The sequence below is a fragment of the Trichosurus vulpecula genome, chromosome 6 (genome assembly GCF_011100635.1).
Source record: "Trichosurus vulpecula isolate mTriVul1 chromosome 6, mTriVul1.pri, whole genome shotgun sequence".
Taxonomy (NCBI): domain Eukaryota; kingdom Metazoa; phylum Chordata; class Mammalia; order Diprotodontia; family Phalangeridae; genus Trichosurus; species Trichosurus vulpecula.
In genome coordinates, this window is record NC_050578.1 from 216,539,902 (window position 1) to 216,560,709 (window position 20,808).

At 37.2% G+C, this 20,808-nt stretch overlaps 1 protein-coding gene across 3 annotated transcripts in view; it reads left to right on the plus strand.

Annotated features, from left to right (window-relative positions):
- PTPRA (protein tyrosine phosphatase receptor type A) overlaps positions 1-20,808 on the plus strand; it is a 195,533-nt gene that overhangs the window by 104,844 nt on the left and 69,881 nt on the right. For all 3 annotated transcript variants that reach the window (XM_036763037.1, XM_036763039.1, XM_036763038.1), the window contains exon 3: positions 14,184-14,253. In XM_036763037.1, the coding sequence (XP_036618932.1) occupies positions 14,206-14,253 (48 nt within the window). In that variant the 5' untranslated portion in view covers positions 14,184-14,205. The remainder of the gene's footprint in view (positions 1-14,183; positions 14,254-20,808) is intronic.

A 20,808-nucleotide genomic window follows, 5' to 3' on the forward strand; every position in this document is an offset into this window, starting at 1 on the left:
CCCTGCTTCTGTCACATCTGGAATATTTGTATTCAGTTCCAGGTGACACATTTTAGAAAAACTGAAAGTACATCCAGATGTAGACAGTAAGGATCATGAGGGTCTTGAAACCAGGTCATCCTTCATTTAAAAAAAAATTTTTTTTATTATGAGCTTAACAATCTTCAAGTAACAAAAAGTATTTTAATAGAGCAAGAAGAGATTATACATGAAATCTTAAATTTATTTCAACTACAGTTTGTTTTCAGTGTTTATGTCACATTTAATGAGGTATTAATAAAACTGTTCTTTATTCCCTTTGGAACATTTTGTTTTATTTGTATATCCTAAAACATGTTTTATTGATGCTCTTTTCTTTAAAATGTATTAAATATCATTATCACTATCCAATAATTGTCCCCACCCCCTGCTCCAACCAATAGATGCTTTGTCTTGTGTTAAATAAACTCAAGCAAAACATATAAACATGTTGGCCAGGTCTGAAATTGTACGTACCTCTAATTCATCAGCTCTCTTCCATGCTTCATCATTATTATTTTTAATTTTGAACTTAAACACCAAAAAGAGAGGAGGGCATTTCTATATATATAACAGAATACAAAAAGAAGATTCTATGTGAAATGGTGATTCTCCATTTCACTGGTTGCTTTTTTTAAAAGTTTACAAGAAATTCTACACACTATAATCGAAACTCTTACTTTTCTGCTTCATTCCGAACTTACTTGTGTGTTTTTTTTAAATGTTCCAATTGCCCTCTTTTTTTTCTTTGCTATTGCTAACCTATTTCCATCCCTATTTCTCTCTTCCTTACTGAGTGAAATTTTAAAGAAGGTTTAAAAAAAAACAACCTTGAACAAATATACATTATCAAGCAAAATGGATCCATACTGGCCACATACAAAAATGTATGCCTCTGTGTTGTTGTTGTTGTCATTCAGTTGTTTCCATCATATCCCACTCTTCATGACCCCATTTGGTGTTTTTTTTTTTTTCCCCAAGACACTAGAGTGGTTTGCCATTTCCTTCTCCAGCTCATTTTACAATTGAGGAGTTGAGACAAAGAGAGTTAAATGACTTGCTCAGTCACACAGCTAGTAAATGTCTGTGGCCAGATTTGAACTCACAAAGATGAGTCTTCTTGACTCTATCCATTGTGCCACCTAGCTGCCTTTGGAGCTTATGACCTCTTTGTTCAGGAGATGGTTGACATGCTTCATCTAAGGTCATTGCATTGATTAGAGTTCTTCTTTTATAAATTGTTCCTCTGGTTCTGCCCACTTTACATCAGTTCATATTACCCATTATGGTAATATGTATTTACTGTTTATGCCTTTTCCCATTATTTGCAGTATGTCTGTGCTCTAAGACATGGCCAGTTTTTTTTAAAAAATTCCATATAGTGCTGAGAAATATGTATATTACTTAGCAGTCCCATTTAGAACATGTTTAGCTCTAGTTTCTCCAGAGATTTCTTCAATTTTATATTTTCTCTTGTTTGCCTTTGTTAGATTTGTCCCAAACTGAGAGGAACATTAGTTTCCTGCTATTAATATCTTTTTGTAATTCATTTAATTTTTCCTCTATGAATTTAGATGCTAAGGCATTTGGATAGTATGTAAGTTTAATGTTGGTATTGGTTTGTTGCCTGTGGTTCCTTTCGGTGTTATATAGTTTCATGTTTATCTCTTTATGTTGTAAATTTTTGTTTTTGCATTGTCTGATAACATTATTCCAACTCCTACTTTTTGAGATTCACCTGATGCATAGTCAGTTTTGTTCTAGTCACACATTTTTTAATTCTGTGTTTGTCTTTGCTTTTTAGGTATTTCTTGTTAGCAACAGATTGCAGAGGCTTTGTTTTCTTATCCAATCTGTGACTCTTCTTTGTTTTCTGATAGTTCAGTCCATTCACATTTAAAGTTAATGAGAGTTGATGTATATTTTCCTTCATTTGTCTCTAAATTTTTTTTAATTAGAATTTTTAAAGCTTCACTTCCCCTGTGAAGACAGTGGTTTGTCCCTTCTGGTTTCTTTTATTTTCCTTGGGGCGGGGAGTGGGGGGGGTGCTTAACCTTCTTTAAAGCAATACTTTTGTTATGGGCTCTCTTCCCTTTAACTCCCTCCCCTTCCCTGATCCCCCAACAGGAGCTCTGATTCTTTTGAGGAAGATTAGTGTTCATGGAAGCACAATGTTCTCTCAGAGTTAGTGGTCTTTCTAAGCATTGTGGATTATACCCATTGTAAAGTCCTCATTTCCCATTATAGAATATCTTTCCCCTCCCATGGGTAGCTACTACGTGAGACCCCCTCCTACTACCATTAAATTGAGTTTCCTCCCCTTCTTTCCCCCTATTTAAATTCCTTCCTTTGATACTTCACTCATTCTTCTGAAGGTTTTCTTATTCCTGAGAAACTGCAGATGCTATTTTCCCTTCATTGTTTATCATTGACTTGATTAGTGCATATCACATATCACCCTTTCACTTCTTCCTTCCCTCTTCCCTTTTATGCGCCTTCTCGTTCTGCACACAAACACAAACATTCCCACACAAAACATTGATTCATCTGCAGACAGGGTATTACAAGCTTTAATCTGTGGTATTTCAAGTCTGCTCCTTTGTCATCAGTTGTTCCATTGAAGTTCCTCTTTCACTCTTGTCTCCCTGTGTACTTTTATTTATTTATTTTAATAATATTTTAGTTTTCCCAATTGCATATAAAAACATTTTTAACATTCATTGTTAAAAATTTTTAAAATTTTGAGTTTCAAATTCTCTCCTTCCCTCTCTATTCTCCTCCCTGAGGTGATAAACAATTTAATATAGTACATTTGATATATATGCATATATGTGCAGGCATTGAAAACATTATTTCCTTATTAGTCATGTTGTGAAAGAAAACACTTCTCACCCACCCCCCACCCCCCCAAAAAAAAACCTAAGAAAAATAAAGCTTAAAAATATGCTTTGATCTGCATTCGGACTCCACTAGTTCTTTCTCTGGAACTGGTTAACATTTTTCATCATAAGTCCACCAGAATTGTCTTGGGTCATTGTATTGCTGAGAATAGCTACAATAATGCTGTTACTGGGTACAATGTTTTCCTGATTCTGTTCACTGCACTTTGCATCAGTTCATAGAAGTCTTTCCAGGTTTTTCAGAAAGCATCATTCTCATCATTTCTTGTGTACTTTTAGGGAAAAAAAAATCTCTATTATGCCTCTGTTGTAATTTTGTTGTTCTTGTTCTTAACCCCATAGATGTCTTTCTGTTTTTAGTTTTTTTTCCCCTTTTTCCCCCAGGATAATTTTTTTCATTTTACTTATGCCTTAACTGTTATATTTATTTACCTTTCTTGAATTTCTGTTGTCTGGGGTGTTTATAAATCTCACATCTTAATTTTTTGTAGGAATGTTTCAAATGCTTATTTATTGAAGGTCCATCTTTTTTCATTGATGATTAGACTCAGGTTGACAGGGTATATCACCTTGTATTGTATCATGATCTTCTTTGCTCTTCTGAACATATTCCATTTACTTCTCTGGTTTTTGTTGGGTGCAGAATAGTCTTATATTATTCAAATTTCCTTTCCTTTGAAGATCTTTCTCCCGGTTGCTTGCAGAATTTGTTATTTGTCATTGGAATTGCTAATATTAATCATTATGTCTTTGGGAGTTTGCAATATAAGGTTTTTTTTTTTTACCCTTCCCCCCTCCCCCCCTATGACCTGTGGATTCTTTTGATTGGTATTTGTTTTCTGTGTTTAGAAGTTCTGGGCAATTTTCCTGTATTGTTTTTTGCATTATGATGTTCAAGTTTTTGACTTGTGCCCTTCTGGGAGCCCTAAAATCCGTAAGTTGTCTTTATGCATCTTTTTTTCATGTTTTGCTTATATAGTGGTCATATTTTCTCTTAACATTATTGCTTTTTGCTTCTCTTCCAGATTGTCCTTCTGTGTATTTGCATCAGTGTATTTGTGTTTGCATATCACTTACTAGATGGTACTATGGAAAAAGAGTACCAGGCCTGGAATCAGGAAGACTAAGTTCAAATCCAGCTTCAGAAACTGGCTAACTGTGTGACCTTGGGCAAGTCACTCAATGTCTGTTTGCCTCAATTTCCTCATCTGTAAAATGTGGATAATAAAAGCACCTCCCTCTCAAGGGTTGTTGTGAGGATCAAATGAGATCATAATTGTAAAGCATTTAACTTAGTGCCTTAGCATTTATATATACACTATATAAATGTTAGTTATTATTATCATTATTTAGAAATCCTTAGACTCATTTAGCGGATCTGGAGGCCATATTCTCTTCTGTTTTTAATATTTCTTTTGATCTATCTGCTTGTGCTCAAGGTTTTAAGCTGAGTTTTCCTACTTCTGAGATCTTTGGTAACATTAGCCTTTTTCTTTATTACCTCTTATCACTCATTTTTTGACTCTTCCTTTGATTGCTGTCCTTCACCCCCACCCTCACATTCCTGACAGCTAGGCCTCAAAGCTCTCTCAGCTTCCTTTCATGCTGAAAAATTCTCTTTTCACTGGCCTCTGCTAGATGCTAGTCTCCTTTCCTTTAGGCTTTGTGGAGTCTTTAAAGTCTCTCTGAAGTCTTTTAAAGTTTTCCTTTACATATTTTGGATCATCATATAAATTGTTCTTCTCCTCATTTCGTTCTGCATCATTTCATACAAAGTCTTCCCTAGTTTTTTTCTGAATCAGTTATGTTCATTTTTCATGATGCAAAAATATGCCATTATATTCGCATGCCATATTTTCTTCAGTTTTCTCCCAATTTAAGGCCATCCATTGTGTTTTCAGTTCTTTACTATAACAAAAAGTGCTTCTATAAATATTTTTGTATGTAGGAATCTTTTTTGTCTTTTTCTTTAGGGATGTGAGTGGTATAACAGTGGTATCACTGGATCAAAGAATGTGTGTAGTTCATTGACCTTTTTGGTCAAAATTGCTTTCCTTAGCACATGGTTGGACTGGTTCACAGTTCCAACAATGTATTAGTGTGACCCACTATCTATAACCCCCTTCAGCATTGACTATTCTCACCTTTTGTTATCTTTGCCAGCTTATTAGGTGTGAGATGAAATTTCAGGATTGTTTTAATTTGCATTTCTCATTGTTAGTAATTTGGAACATTATTTCATATGATTTCTGATAGTTTACAAATCTTTTGAAAACTGTTCATATCCTTTGATCACTTGTCCATTGAGGAATGGCTTTTGTCCTCATATTTATTTTTGGTTAGTTTATGAATCTTGGATATTAGATCTTTTTCATTAATATTTCATATGAAGATTTATTTTCTTATCTACTGTGTGCCCTTTTATTCTTGTTGCATTAATTTTGTGTTGCTAAACATTTTCATTTTCATGTTATTGAAATTATCTTTTGTGATTTCCTCTATCCTTTATTTGGTTAAGAATTTACCCCCTGGACATAACTAAAAAGTACTTTATCTTATTCTCTTTCAATTTGTCTATGGCATGATCTGTACGTAGAGGCAGGTAGGTGGCACAGTAGGTAGAATGTTGGACCTGAAGTTAGGAAGAACTCAGTTCAAATCTGGCGTCAGACATTTTTAGCTCTGCGACCTTAGGCAAGGCTCTTAACTTCTGTCTGCTCAGTTTCCTTATCTGTAAAATGCGGATATTAATAACATTTTCTTCCCAGGGTTTTTGTGAATGAGGTAATATTTGTAAAGTGCTTTACAAGCCCTAGTGCAATGTATGAATAGTAGTTATTAACTTCATTGTTATTATTATCATATATCCATTTTGTGTTTTTTATAGTACATGTTGTAAGATACTGACTTAAATCTAATTTCTGACAGACTGCTATTCAGTTTTCCCTTCAGATCCAAGTATTCCTAAGGCACTGTTGGGGCCCTTTCTTTTCTCTGCTTAATAAACCCAATGTCTTCTTATTACCTCTAGCACTGATTACAAAGCACTCAGGCATTTGAAGCCATTCTACCTTTTAAAGTTTATTCTACATTATTCCCTTCTACACACACTTTATATTCTAGCCAAATTGCCCTCATTGTAATCTTCCCTTGTCAATGCCTTTAACACAACTGGTCTCCATGCCCTAATAGACTCCTTCCTTACCTTCACTTCTTGGAGTCCCTATTTTCCTTCAAAGCTCAAATGCCACCTCTGACATGAGCCCTTTCTTGATCTCCTCAGTTGCTCCCTCATTACTTTTTTTTTGTATGTACTTACATGTGTATGTCTCTCCCTTCAATAGGATGTAGGTTCCTTAAGGATAGGGACTGTTTCATTTATATGTATATATTCTCAATGCCTAACTTAGTGCCCAGCACAGCTCATTGGTTTGTTGAAGGAGGCAAGAGACTTGATACATGGCAATGTATATTGTTGGCTTTGTCAATCTTAGGGGCAGGATTGTAAAGGGTAGAAAGTGAGACCAGAACAGGGTTAATATCCTGGGAGAACAGGGAGAGGTAGAGTGACTAGAAGAGCTGACATTTATGAAGAATGAGGCAGAGCAAGAGCTGGGTTAGAGGCTGTGATCCAAGAGAAGGATTTCAGGATTCTAGGTCATGGAAGTAGAACAGTTACATGTGATGGTGAAAGGTATAACATTCCTATGTGTGGCTGAATTAAAGTGAAGGTGCAACAAGTTAGTAAACTACTACTAAAATTTTGCTTTGGGGGCAACTAGGTGGCGCAGTGAGTAGAGCACCGGCCTTGGAGTCAGGAGGACCTGAGTTCAAATCTGGTCTCAGACACTTGACACATTACTATCTGTGTGACTTTGGGCAAGTTACTTAATCCCAATTGCCCTGCCTTCCCCCCTCAAAAACAAATGTAAAAAAAAAAAAAGAAAAAAAATTTGTGTTTATTTTCTTTTTATTCTTTATATCCTTATATAAAAATTTATAGTTAATTTATATATGAGCTTATATTTATATACTTTGCGTACTTATATAGTGTCTCTCCCATTAGAATATAAGCTCCTTGTGAATAAGGTTTTTTAGTTTCTCATATTTGTATCTCTTGCTCCTAGAACACAGTAGGTATTTAATGAAGGCTTGTAGATGGATTAGATTAATAAAATTCTACTTTCTTTGCAGATTTCTGAATAGGAATCCAATTATACCAACTTCTGACATTTCCGTGAACAAGTTATTTTCAAGACCCTATAGTGCAGTATTTAATGAAAGAACTTATGCCTGGAGTAAGAGCATATTCTTTACAAAAGAAAATGGGTATTTTGTGGCAAGTTGTTTTGTTTTGTGGGACCCAGATTTGGTCCAAGGTTTCCTGTTCCATTCTCCCGTTAGTCAATAGCTATTGTTCATATGTTTCAAAATTCTCCAGTGCCAGAGGATCAAGTAAGGAAATTTGAAGCAAGACGATAAAGCTTACTAACACTTATACAAACTCGGCACAGTTATGATGTCAATTTAAACACATACTGACAGTGAAGCTGTGTTTGCAATATGCCCCAGCCCTCTGGGGATGATAGAAATGAAGGATTACTTATTTACACCATACTAAAGCATAAGGAATACTCCTACCCTGGAAATGTGCCCACTCTTCTATGGTAATCCTGCAAATGAGAAAAGATGGAGGGTTCACCATACGTTCTATAAATAAAATATGAAAGAAAAACGGGTAAGAGGACCCTCAGAATTTAAGTTACTTCATATTCAGTCAGTTAACAAACATTTATTAAGCGCTTAATTATGTGCCAGGTAATGTGGTAAACACTAGGGACACAAAGAAAGTAAAAGAAACAGTTCGTTGTTAAGGAGCGCACACGTTGATGTGGGGTATTGTTGTCGTCCAGGCATTTCGGTCGTGTCCAACTCTTCATGACCCCATCTGGGGGTTTCTTGGCAAAATACCAAAGTGGTTGGCTATTTCCTTCTCCAGCTCATTTGATGAGGACACTGAGTTCTCCTGACTCTGAGCCTGGCGCTCTCTCTGCAATGCCACCTTGCTGCCCTAAGTAGAACTTGTAGCACTTACCTCCCAGTAGTCTGTGGAGTGAGTATGACTGGTGTTGTTATTCCCATTTTACAGATGAGGAAACTAAGGCCGAGCACCTTGCTTAGGGTCACACAGGTATTAAGTGTCAGAGGTGGGATTTGAACCCCGTTTTCTCCTGACTCCAGATCCAACACTCTTTCAGCTGTATTATGATTCATCACAACCCAAGATTAGTAACATGGAAAACAACACTAATAACGGCTAACGTTTACAAAGTACTTTAAGGTTTGCAAATTGCTTTACACATGTTATCTCATCTCATCCTCACAGCCACCCTGGGAGGTACATAGTACTGTTATCCACGTTTTACAGATGAGTAAACTGAAGAAAACAGGTTAATGACTTGCCCAGGGTGACATAGCTAGTCAAAGTCTGAGGCTGGATTTGAACTCCCATCTTCCCGACTCCAGGTCCAGCACTCTATTTACTGTGCCACTTACTGCCTTTAAAGATCTCCAGCAAGAGACTGAAAAGGAGTGTTCAGACAAGTAGAAAGAGAAGTAAGATAGAGCTGTGTCACCAAAAAATAACCTGGAGGAAAGTTAGTATCCAGAAGGCGATCAACAGTGTCAGAAGCTTCAGAGTTCTCACATCAATAAGAAAATATTGTCCTCTCCTAATGAACTTTCACACTGTGCTGTGTGACATAGCGCAGACCTGACATAAAACCCCTCGTGGGGATTTCACAGAAAGGGTGAGCTTGGAGATTAGTTCAGTCTCTCTTCACTTGAGAAATGAGGGAGTAAGGACCCAGAGAGGAAAGGAGGTCTATTCCCCAGCTCTGACCTTCCAGAATACTATCCAGTGCTCTTGCCCGTGTCTGAGTGGAGGATTTATGTTCTGTTTTGTGCTCCTCTGCCCACTCCCACTGGCTAGTATACAGGTTCTACCTATTTCCCTCCTGCTCCAGTTGAGTAATTACTACACATATAACCTGTAGAAGGGCTTGGTTGTACAAAATGTGAAGCCAAGGAAAGTGGAGTTTCTTGTGTTCCTGGAGCTCTCCTTCTAAGATGGGCAAAACAAATTGAGTAACATACACCATATTTTGTCAAATATAAAAGACAGGGAACCAGATCCAGTCATTAAGGTCTTAATGATTTTCTGACATTTCTACTCGACGAAGTAAGTAGTATATGCTTTGTTCATTTGAGGTTTGCTTTTGCAATAAGATTTGAGAGGTTTGAAGGGGAAAGGCCTCTCAAAAGAGAAAGGATGATAGATGTGCATAGATCGTGAGAAGGCCAGGAGGTTATATTAGGAGGTAAAAAGACCGGGTTCCAGGTTTTAAAAAAAGAGGGAGAAAGAAAGAAAAGCAAGTGACAAAAAAGAGCTATGGCTCCAGCAGAGAATATGAGAAGCAGACATCATATTCCCCCAAACCATAGCTGGTAATCTGGTCTCTCAGTTGTCAATATATTCTCTCAAATATGGGAGAAAGAAAGCAATCCGTTCTGATTATTTTAGAAATCTACTAATCAATAAATTCTAACCAAAGATTTAGTCCTAATCAGTTACTGAGGCACTAATGAGAAGCAAATAGTACATATTTCACAAACAGAAACCATAAGGAGAAGCAGCTGGCTCTCTGGAACATGTCAGGATACACTCTGTTGCATTAAAATTAAACAAGCTTTATAAATTACTTTCCTTTTAGAACAATTAAAGAGGTACTGGTAATTTAAACATTGTCACCCCACGTCCTCCCCACCCACCCTCATTCTATAATTAGCAAACTTCCTTCATCTAAGACTTCATCTTATACTTCTTTCACTTTTCCCAGCTTCTCACATTCATAGAAAACTGGCACTCCCTGGAAGAAACTGCATCCCTGGCCATTTCTCCTGGATTGGCTGTGCTTTCTCTCACTTCCACAAACACATAATTGTGGGGAGGGGGGAGCAGAGACAGACAGAGAGAGAAGGGAGACTATTTGCTTCTCAAGGGAGGGCACTTCCAGACCCACTTTCAGCTGCCGCCATTCAGCCATCTCTCCTCCTTTAAGGTTCACTTCTTGATCTGTCTTCATTACCATGTTCAGATGCTTGTTGTAGTTATCTCCCAGGGCCCAAATAAAAATGAATTCAGCACCTGGTTCAGTCTTATTCTGTATCCCCTGGTTCCTGTCAAGCTGTTGACAGACCCATTCTGATCTCTCAAATTCTGTAGTAAAGGTCCTCCAACCACCTGGTGCCATGCTGTCTTTTCCAGTTTATCTCATGTTCCTCTTCTTCTCATAACCTCAGTATTCCTACATTCCAAACTAGCAAGCCATGTAAATGAATGCACCAAACTGGGAAAACCAAGGGCATGTATGCTGGACACTGTGTCTCCTTTCACTTGTTGAATTCCTACCCATTCTTTAAAGTCCAATTTAAATGCCACTTCTCTATGAAGCCTTTACCGATATTCCTACCAGGAACAAACTTCCCCTCTTCGAACTACACAAAGGACCTATCTTTTTTAATGCACTTATTATGTCTAATTTTGGCAACAGTTGTTTTTGTGTTTTCCCCCCTACTAGACTGAACTCAGTGAGGGTAAGGATTATGCCTTACATAAACTTTGTATTTCCCAGAGTGCCTAAAAAAAGGGACTCCATATAGTAAGTGCTTAATAAATGTTTGTTGAATTGGTTTGAATTTTTCCTTTGATTTACATTTTAAATAGGAGCTGCCAGAGATTGCTTCTGTTTCAAAATAGGAATAGCTAGGTTCTGTTTGATTTGCCTATTTGGTTCTCATGTGAAAAAGCTGGGAGTAAATACTAGATGAGACTAGATCTGCCCTCAGTGTTTGATTGTAAATTGGGAAGGGTCAGGGAAACTTTCTTCTGGATTTACCTTTGTTGACTCTGAACAATGTGCGAATATCCAGTTCTAGTCTTTGTTTGAAGGCGTCCAGTGAGGTAGAATCTGCTGTTTCTGAGCAAGCCCATCTCCCTTTTGGACAACTCCAGTTTTTAGGAAGGTTTTCCTTTCATTGAGCTACTAGATCTGCCTCTACAGCTTAAAGGATCACAGGATTTTAAGAGTTGTGAGGGACCTTGGAAATGATCTAATCTAACTCCCCTTCCATGTTACAGTTAAGGAAACTGAGGCCCAAAAATGTTAACTGATTTTTCCAAGATTGTACAAGTAGTAAGCAGCAGAATTAGAGCTCGAATTCAGATGTCACTGATTCCAGCTGACAGCTCCCATGTATTGTTTCTTGTCCTGTCATCTGAGGAAAGCTAAACAAGTCTGATTCTTGAAATTCCCTATTATAAAAACATAATAGGAAAAGCTGCCCTTAAAAGTTAATACTTGATATTTGTTAGGTCCTGGATACTTGGGCTTGGGCTTTCCTTGCATGGCTGAGCTACCACACCTTCTATAAGCCTACCACTTGATTTCTTTCTCTATTCTCAGATAAGGCCCATTCTGTACATGGGATTCATTTAGCCTACCAAGAAGACTTTTTAGGGGCAGAACCTAGATATTTAGCAGTATGAAGTACACTTGGAATTCATAGGATTTTAAGCTGCAGGAAAACTTAGAGGTCATCTCTTCTAGCCACCTCATCATACGGATGAGAGAACTGAGGCCCAGAGAGAGAAAAAGGAACTTGCCTAAGGTTACCAATGTAGCAAATTAGAGAAATAGTTTTCTAATACAGGTCTTACCACTCCAAATTCATTGATTTCCTCTGGTATATTCACTAGGAAAAATGAGTGAAAAAGAGATTTTGGGCTTAATTTTAAAATCTTTTTAAAAAGTGAAGCCAATCAGAAGTGGAATGAGTAGCCTCAGTAGATCTTCATTTCTTTAGATTGTAAGTGGAGAATGATTGAGTACTTGTTATAGAGGAGATTGCTGATCAGGTATGGGTTGGACTAGATGTTCCCTCTAGCTCTGTAATTCTGGAGAACAGTTCAAGAGTGATGTAAAGAAGGAATACTTTATCAGAGATACTAGTTGTAAAGATTTTCTCCCAATTTTCTGCTTCCCTCCTAATATTTGTTGCATTGGCTTTTTTTGTACAAAAACATTTCAATTTAACATAATCAAAATTATCCAGTTTGCATTTTGTAATGCTCTCTATCTCTTGTTGGGTCATGAATTCTTTTCTTTTCCATAAACCTGATAAGTAAACTATTCCTTGCTCTCCCAAATTACTTATAGTATCAGCCTTTACTCCTAAGTCATGAACCCATTTTGACTTTATTTTGGTATATGGTGTAAGATATTGGTCTATGCCCAGTTTCTACCCTACCTTTTCCAATTTTCCCAACAGTTTTTGTGAAATAGTGAATTATTAGCCCAGAAGCTGGCCTCTTTGGGTTTATCGAAGAGTAGATTGCTATAGTTGTTGACTTCTCCATCTTGTATTCCTATCCTATTCCACTGATCCACACCTCTGTTTCTTAGCCAGTACCAGGTAGTTTTGATGATGGCTGCTCTGTAGTACAGTTTAATATCTAGTATGGCTAGGCCACCTTCTCTAGCATTTCTTTTCATTAATACCCTAGATATTCTAGACCTCTTGTTTTTCCAGATGAATTTTATTATTTTGTCCAGCTCAGTAAAATAATTTTTTGGTAGTTCAATTGGTATGGCACTGAATAGATAGATTAGTTTAGGTAAAATTGTCATTTTTATTATATTAGCTCGGCCTAACCATGAGCAACTGATATTTTTCCATTTATTTAGATCTGACTTTATTTGCGTGAAAAGTGTTTCATAGTTATGTTCATATAGGCCCTGGGTTTGTCTTGGCAAATAGACTCCCAAATATTTTATAGTGTCTACAGTAACTTTGAATGGAATGAGCCAAATATATAGGAATATAAGTCATTCCCCAATTAAGAAATGGTCAAAGGATATGAACAGGCAGTTTTCAGAGGAAGAAATTAAAGCTATCTATAGGCATATGAAAAAATGCTCTGGATCACTACTGATTAGAGAAATGCAAATCAAAACAACTCTTAGATACCACATCTCTCCTGTCAGATTGGCTAAAATAACAAAACAGGAGGATGATAAATGCTGGAGAGGATGTGGGAAAATTGGAACATTGTTACATTGCTGGTGGAGTTGCGAGATGATCCAGCCATTTTGGAGAGTAATTTGGAACTATGCCCAAAGGGCCATTGGAATGTTCATACCCTTTGATCCAGCAATACCACTTCTAGGGTTGTATCCCAAAGAAATCACACAAGAGGGAAAGGGACCCATATGTACAAAAATATTTATAGCGGCTCTTTTTGTGGTAGCCAAGAATTGGAAATCAAAGGGATGCCCATCAATTGGGGAATGGCTGAACAAGCTGTGGTATATGAAGGTAATGGAATACTATTGTGCCATAAGAAATGGGGATGATACAGACTTCATAACAACCTGGAAAAATCTATACGACATAATGCTGAGTGAGCGGAGCAGAGCCAGGAGAACATTGTACACAACCACAGATATATGGATTCCGTGAGGACCAACCCTGACAGACTTCGCTCTTTTCAGCAACACAAGGTGCAAGGACAACTCCAAAGGACTCACGATGGAGAATGCTATCTACATCCAGAGGAAGAACTATGAAGTATGAATGCAGATTGAGGCACACTTCATGCTCGCCTTTTTTTTTCTTCTCTTTTGTTTTTGTTTTTGGATTTTTTTTGGGGGGGGGGTTCTGTTTCTTCTTTCTCATGATTCATTCCATTGGTCATAATTCTTCTCCACAACTTGACTAGTGTATAAATTAATTCAATGCGAAGTTATACATGGTAGTTATATGAAATTCCATGCTGTCTTGGGGAGGGAGGGGAGAAAATCTGGAACTCAAAATTATGTAGAACCGTGTGTTGTAAACTAAAAATAAAAAAAAATAAAAAAAGATAATTAAAAAAAAAGAAGGAATACTTTATGATGTTGAAGCTCCAAAAGAAATTTTAGGAGGAGAGAGATTTAGGTATTCAGTGTCTGTCAAAAGGTCTCAAGATCTCTAATGAAATTGAAGTGAAATGTTTCTTCTAAGACTCTGAATGTTCTCTGAATGCCTAAGAAAGACCATGATAGCAGACCACATTACAGGAAAATTTTTAGTACCCAAAGAATCTACTTGTGCTTTTAACCCAGACTATTTTGTATCTCTAAAAGGATGTTTTATTGATTGCAGGTGGTGTGGCTAGAAAACCTTTATGGAAGCCCAATGGGTAGTAATGGAAGATGCTGTTCCAATAAATAAGGTAAGGGAAATGTATTTGCTGTTTTAAAAATGGAATTTGAAAAAGCAGTATTGTCAGTCAAATTAATGTCATTACAAACAAAGCAAAAACCTATGACCCTCAATTTTGTTTCTACTTCTGATAACTAAGACCTATAAAAAACTTTTCATGAAATGAAAATACGATACCTGTAGCACCTACCTCAGTGTATAGTGAGGCCTAGGTGATCTGGAATCAGTTCAGTGCTTAAGAGGTTATTGTGAGGATCAGATGAAGTAACATAAGTAAAAAAGTTTATAAACCTTAAAATGCAATTTAAATGTCAGCTTTTAAAAGTTGACTGTGTGTGTATTTATATATGTGTCATGTTTATTATGTAAAGTTCTTTGCAAAATCTAAAATACTATGTAATGCTGTAAGTATTAGGGTTTTAAAAAAATTTTTCTTCTATGAGAGTCAAACAGCATAACTCTGAGATTAAATGATATTGTCCAGCCAGTAACCATGGATAGAAGCCTAAAAGGGCATTGAAACAGTGGCAGAGAACTCAGTTTTTATTACTAGCTTTTTAATACTTCAAAATTTTGCTTAAAAAATTTCCAGAACAAAGTATTTTGTCCCGAAAATAGAATATTTGAATACAGTTTCACAACGTGAAAGACAATGAAAAAATAAGTTTCTCCTTTTTCAATTACTGTGGTATTTTCAAAATGTTATTGCCATAGCTAGAGAGATTTCAAAATGCTGTGGGTATGCCAGATAATTAAGAACTTGACTATGGAATTCAGGTTCTAGTTTTTCATGTTTCTATATTCTTAAAACATTTTCAAATATCGGTGGTTCATAATTTACGTTAGCCTTACACCTACCTAATCTGGAGTGTAGGATTCAGTAAAAATTCTGTCCTGTGCTGTTTATAAATGCCAGAACATGTACCAGAATGGCATGTTGCAGCCATCTGAAAAAAGACAGAGATGGTGTTCAAAGAGAGAAAAGCCTTCCTGAGCCAAATTCTTTCCCAAGCATTAACTTTTCCAGTTCCTGGTTAGTTGGCCGCTTCAGAGAAGAGCTATCTGTTAGATATAATTTAGTAAATGACTTTCACAATAGTCTATTCTTAAGAGAAATGTCAAGTGTTATTTTATTTATATTGCAGTTAAAAGATGATATTAGGGTGAAATAGCTCATAGTCAAACCCTTTTTTTTAGCTCCTCTCTCAGGAGCATGTCCAGAGAAAGACTGCCTGGTTGGCTGAAACTCATATGGAACCTTTGTACTTTGAGATCTGTATTCAGTTTGCTGAGTGTTGATACAAATAAATATCAGATAGTTAAGCCAGGGGTGGTGGATGTGAGGCTAAACTTGAGGGAAGGATAGAGTACGGCTGCAGTCTTGCCTCTGACAGGTCACCTAACTTCTCTGTACCCCAGTCTCCTCCTCTGTCAAACACTGATAATACTGGGACTTGGGATCAGATCCCACAGATCCCACACTTCATGTGTGATATACTGCATATAAAATACTCTGTCAGCCATCTTCATCATCATCATCTTAAGACAGGTCACCTTTTGTGAATTTTCCCCTATGTTCTGGGGATAATCTTCTTTGGGGCTTACAAACTTCTGTGTGCTAACTAACTCCAGCTTTTAATATTTGCTTGAATTCAATGTGGCTCCTATTTATGGACTTCACCAAACCCCCTTCCCTACAACCACTTTTCTGTGATCTGCAACTTTGCTTCAGCTTGCACACGTAGTCTTTACTCCATATCTAGGAACCAAATTATATTGATTCTACTTCAGCAACACCTTTAACATACCTTTCCTTTTTTCCATTCCTACACCGCCAGCTCAGTTTGAGCCCTGGTCACTTCTCCCTGTACTATTGCAATAATTTCCTAAATGATTTTCCTGTCTCAAATCTTTCATCTCCTAGATATGTCCCTTACATAGCTGGTGAAGTGATATTCCTAAAATACAGGTCAGATTATGTTGCTCCCTTGCTTTGCAACCTTCAGTGGCTCTCTCACCTATAAGGAAGGATCTGAGAATCAAATACAAAACCTTCTTAGAGATTAGATAAAGTAAGCTAGCATTCATTTGGCATTTACTGCGTGTCAGCACTATCTAATTGCTGGAGGTACAAATATTAAAAAGCTAAACAGTTCCTGCCCTCAAGGCACTTACATTTTAATGGGTTAAGACTCCCCATAAAGAGGAACTGGAAACAAGAGTGAGATACACTCCTGATAACTGAGGTGTGGAGATGACTGGGAAGTTGCAGAATGGCCTGATTTCCAACAAGATAACATGAGAAAGCTTACCTTTTCTTTGTTTAGCATTTAAATCTTTTCATAACCAACTGATAGTGTGGTTTTCCACCTCTAGTATTCCTAGAGATGCTTTGTTATTTCTCTCCTTTATTCTTATCATACCCTACTTCATATCATACTTAATTGGTGTACATGTATCCCCTTAGGTTTCCTGAGGGTGGGGACTATCCCCAGGGGACCTAGCTTGCTGCCTGACATGTAATACAGCCTCTTAATAAATAAATGTTTGTGAACTAAAACATAAATTCATGTAAAATTATAGATAAAGCATAAGGAGATGGAAATATGACTGATGAATATAAGCATTTTGGCCAGTTCTTAAGTGATTTTGTATACCTACAACAACAAAAAAGAGGTCACCTGGTTTGTCTTTGCTTTATTTATCCCAACTGTAACCATGGGTTTTTATCAGAAGAACTTATGGTTGTGGTGAAACCTACTTTCATTTCAATTTTCAATCTTATTGTATTTGGAGAATACAATTTATTTTCTTTAAAAATTGTTAAAATTTATTTTATTGATTATTATTTGTATTATCTTCCCTTCCTTTCTTTCTTGGCAATTGGAGTTAAATGACTTGCTCAAGGTCACACAAATAGTGTCTGAGACCAGATTTGAACTCTGGCCTTCCTGACTCCAGGGCTGGTGGTCTATCTATCAACTGCACCACCTAGTTGCCTCTATTATCTCTTATTTCTAGAAGTGTCATAAGATGATAGCTCTAGAGCTGGAAGGAACCATAAAGGCCATCTAGTTCAACCTTCTCATTATACAGATGAGGAAACTGAGGCCCAAAGAGGGTCAGTTCCCTATTCAGTGAGCTTTCCCTTGCAACAAATTTTTTAAAAAGTAGAATAAAGTAGTTCAGCAAAATCATTCTAAACATTAGCCAGAACTGACAGTATATGCAGTAGTCCACATGTATAGACCCCGCCTCTGCAAAAATGCGATCCACTTTCTTAATTCTTTTCTGGGACAAAATTTGGGGAGATAAGATTTATTTTTAAAAAAATGTATATATTATTTTGCCAGATCATCATAATGGTCTAGTTTATGGTCATAATCTGGGAACCAGCAGTATCATGTACCAAACCTTACTAGGAAAACACATACACCTGTGAGTGTTTAATGGCAATTGAATTTTCCATATGAAACACTCTATCCGATGTTATATTGACTGATAGAGTAGAAACCTCAGATGAGAAGACCTGCTGTCCTATGGTATAGTGAAAGTGAGGGTATGGCCCCAGCATACTTGCAAAATACAGATGCCTGGGCAGAATAGATGGGATAGCAGCTGATTTTACATTGCTGTCAGACTTGGGCCTGTATGAGATTCCATTTTCCTCAAACTTTCCTGTATAAATAAGCAGTCTCTTGTCATTTCTCTCTCTCTAGAACTTCAAGTGTTCAAAAGCAGCAATGAATAGGAGCAAGGCTAACATTGTAGTCAACTAGGTTGTGATCAGTCTGCTCGAAGCCATATTTAACATTGACTATCAGGCGGCATCATATAGTAGAAAGAACACTCAGTTTTCAGTAAAAGGACCTGGGTTCACATCTCAATTCTGGTACCTATTACCTGGGAGACTTGGTTACTTAATTTCACAGGCATTTGCTTCTCTATCTGTAAAATGAGAAGACTTGTCTAGATAATTTCTGAACTCCTGTCCAATTCTAAAAAGCTATGATCATAAGCTGAGATCCACAGTAGTATGCTCCAGAAATAGCATTAACTCCCAACACTGAAGTATAATTTATTATAACATAATTCTTTTAGAAGAGGGAGAGAATAGCAAAGTTTTGAATTAGCTGTTCAGTGGTAAGGAGCCTGAAGTAGGAGAAATGTATTACGAATGCACTGGGGCATTGCAGTGGCTTGCTGGGCTTCCAATCTGGCAGCCAGGCTGGCCTGGCCACATGAATGGAGAGATGCTTAGCCAGCCATTTTCAAGCAGATTTTGAGGGAAATTTTAAATAGTGCTGGATCCTAATGGCAGCGGCTGACCTGGCAAACCAAAGGTTCTTTTTGCACAGTGTGGTCATTGTTGGTTTGTTGCATATTTGAGGTTGGGGTGACTTACTGATTAAGACATATAACAAAATAATAAGACTATGAAGGATAAAATGGAACAGAAATTACCTGAAGGAAGCAGATATAATAGATGCTGCTAAGTATCTGAGAGATACTAACATGTTACTATAAAGAAGCACTGCATTTCATTTCATTCTCTAGAAGTGAAAGTTAAAAAGTGGAACATTGTAGAAGTTAACTTTGATTTTCTAAAAAAAAGGCCCTACAATTTCATCTGGAGAAGAGCAATTTTATCTGTTACTAAACCCAAGCAGGAATTTGTATGTAACTTAAAGACAAACGCTGCAGGATGCTGTCTTCAGCTATGCTTTTATAAAATAGAAACCAGCTCAACTTTATATTTTCCTATCCTTGAATCTCTTGTCTTATTCTCTTTCTGACACTCATTTCTTTCCATCTCCATCCCCCTCCCCAACACACCCACAGCCATGTCCCTGCAACTTGGATTACTCCTGTTGTCCACCTTTTCTTACCATATTACTGAATGCTGCTGGAGGAAATCACACTACTGTGCTGACCAGGTGCATTACAGATTTATGTATTTAATCCCCCCTGAATCCTGTACGCTATAAGCTAATCCCTTTACTCTTCCTTGATTGATGTGATAGCACACTACTGACAGCAACCATTCCAAACTTTTAAAATCTCTTCTCAAGTCCTCTACTGCTACCTTCTTTATTTTTCTGAGAAGAGGACATCTACTCATAGTTTTTGTGTCATGTCATCTTTGGTAGTCTGGTGAAACCTGTGGACCCCCTTCTCAGAATGTTTTTAAAGGCATAAGATAGGTTTACAGAGAAAACTAATTATACTGAAATGCAATTATAAAAAAAATTAAGCTTATTGACTCCTGATTAAGATTTATCATTGTTTAGTTTAGGGTTTTTATTTATTTTATAATTGTACATGTGTATGTATCTAATATAAATTATTTATTTAATTTAAGATTATTGGCCCCTGATTGAGAACCTCTAGTCTAATAGCATTTTCTTGTTCTACCAGTCTAGGAACCTCTATCAGGCTGACTTTATTCCATTCAAGATAGTAGGATCTTAGATTCAGTACTGCAGTGGAGCTTCAAGATCACTGGGTCCAGTTCCTTCATCTTACCAGTCATCTTACGAGACCCAGAGAAGTAAAGCAACATGGTTAATAAATGCTTAGGGAGGGAGCTTGGTTAATAAATGGCAGAGTCAGGATTTGAACACAGGTCTGCTGGCTCCAGATTCAGAATTATTTCCACTGTACTGCCATTTATTTTAACCAAAAAGAATTAGTTTATCCCACCATCAATTCACAGTTTATGCTTAATTGACTGGTTACTTCTAGGGACACAGCTGGTCTTTGAAAATTTATCAAAACACTAACCTTAGTTGATCCATGGGAATATTGTGCAGCTGGGTCTCTTCAGGCATAAGCATATCTGAACCAGAAGAAGAGCCAGCTACTACCCTGCAATTTCTTCTGTACAACTATTACCTGTAAGCTCTGTGGCATTTTTAGTTGCTGATGTTTAGAGGAATGCTCTCTTCTCTCAGAGCCTTATCTTTTTCTACCTCTGCTTTGGGATCAGTCAAACATTTATTACTATGTGCCAGGCACTGTGCTAAGCACTAGTATCAGGGATATATCCCTCATCCTCTGGTAGTGACAGGGCCTAGTTGCTTGTGGTGTCCAGGAGCAGGGGTGGGGTGATAGGGTAAGGAGGAGGAAGGGGTTGTTACTTGGAGGAAACAAGCAAGTTGCCAGGGGCCAAGGTCTTTAGGGATGATTTTTAAGGCTTTCACTCTTATCAGTTTAGCAATAGACCCTCATCAATGTAACAGAGCTATAGTCCCTATTAATTCCAGGCTCCAGATACTCTCATTGGTTCATTTGTCCCCATTCTACGTGTAAACCTCTCCTTTCATTTAGATTTCATTTGTTCATAAGTACTTTTGACCCTTAGAGTAGTGAAAGTAAAATAGTTTAATCCATAAATGCATGGTAATAGCGATAAATCAGTAGCAAGTATCATCAGCATTCATTACCCAAGCAATCTGCCTAATCTCCTCCCACTCCCACTTCCACTGGGACAGAAAGTTGTGAGTCTGATCTTTCCCACTTTCAAGGGAAAGGAAGGAAAAGGAAAGGAGGGAGAGGGGAGAGG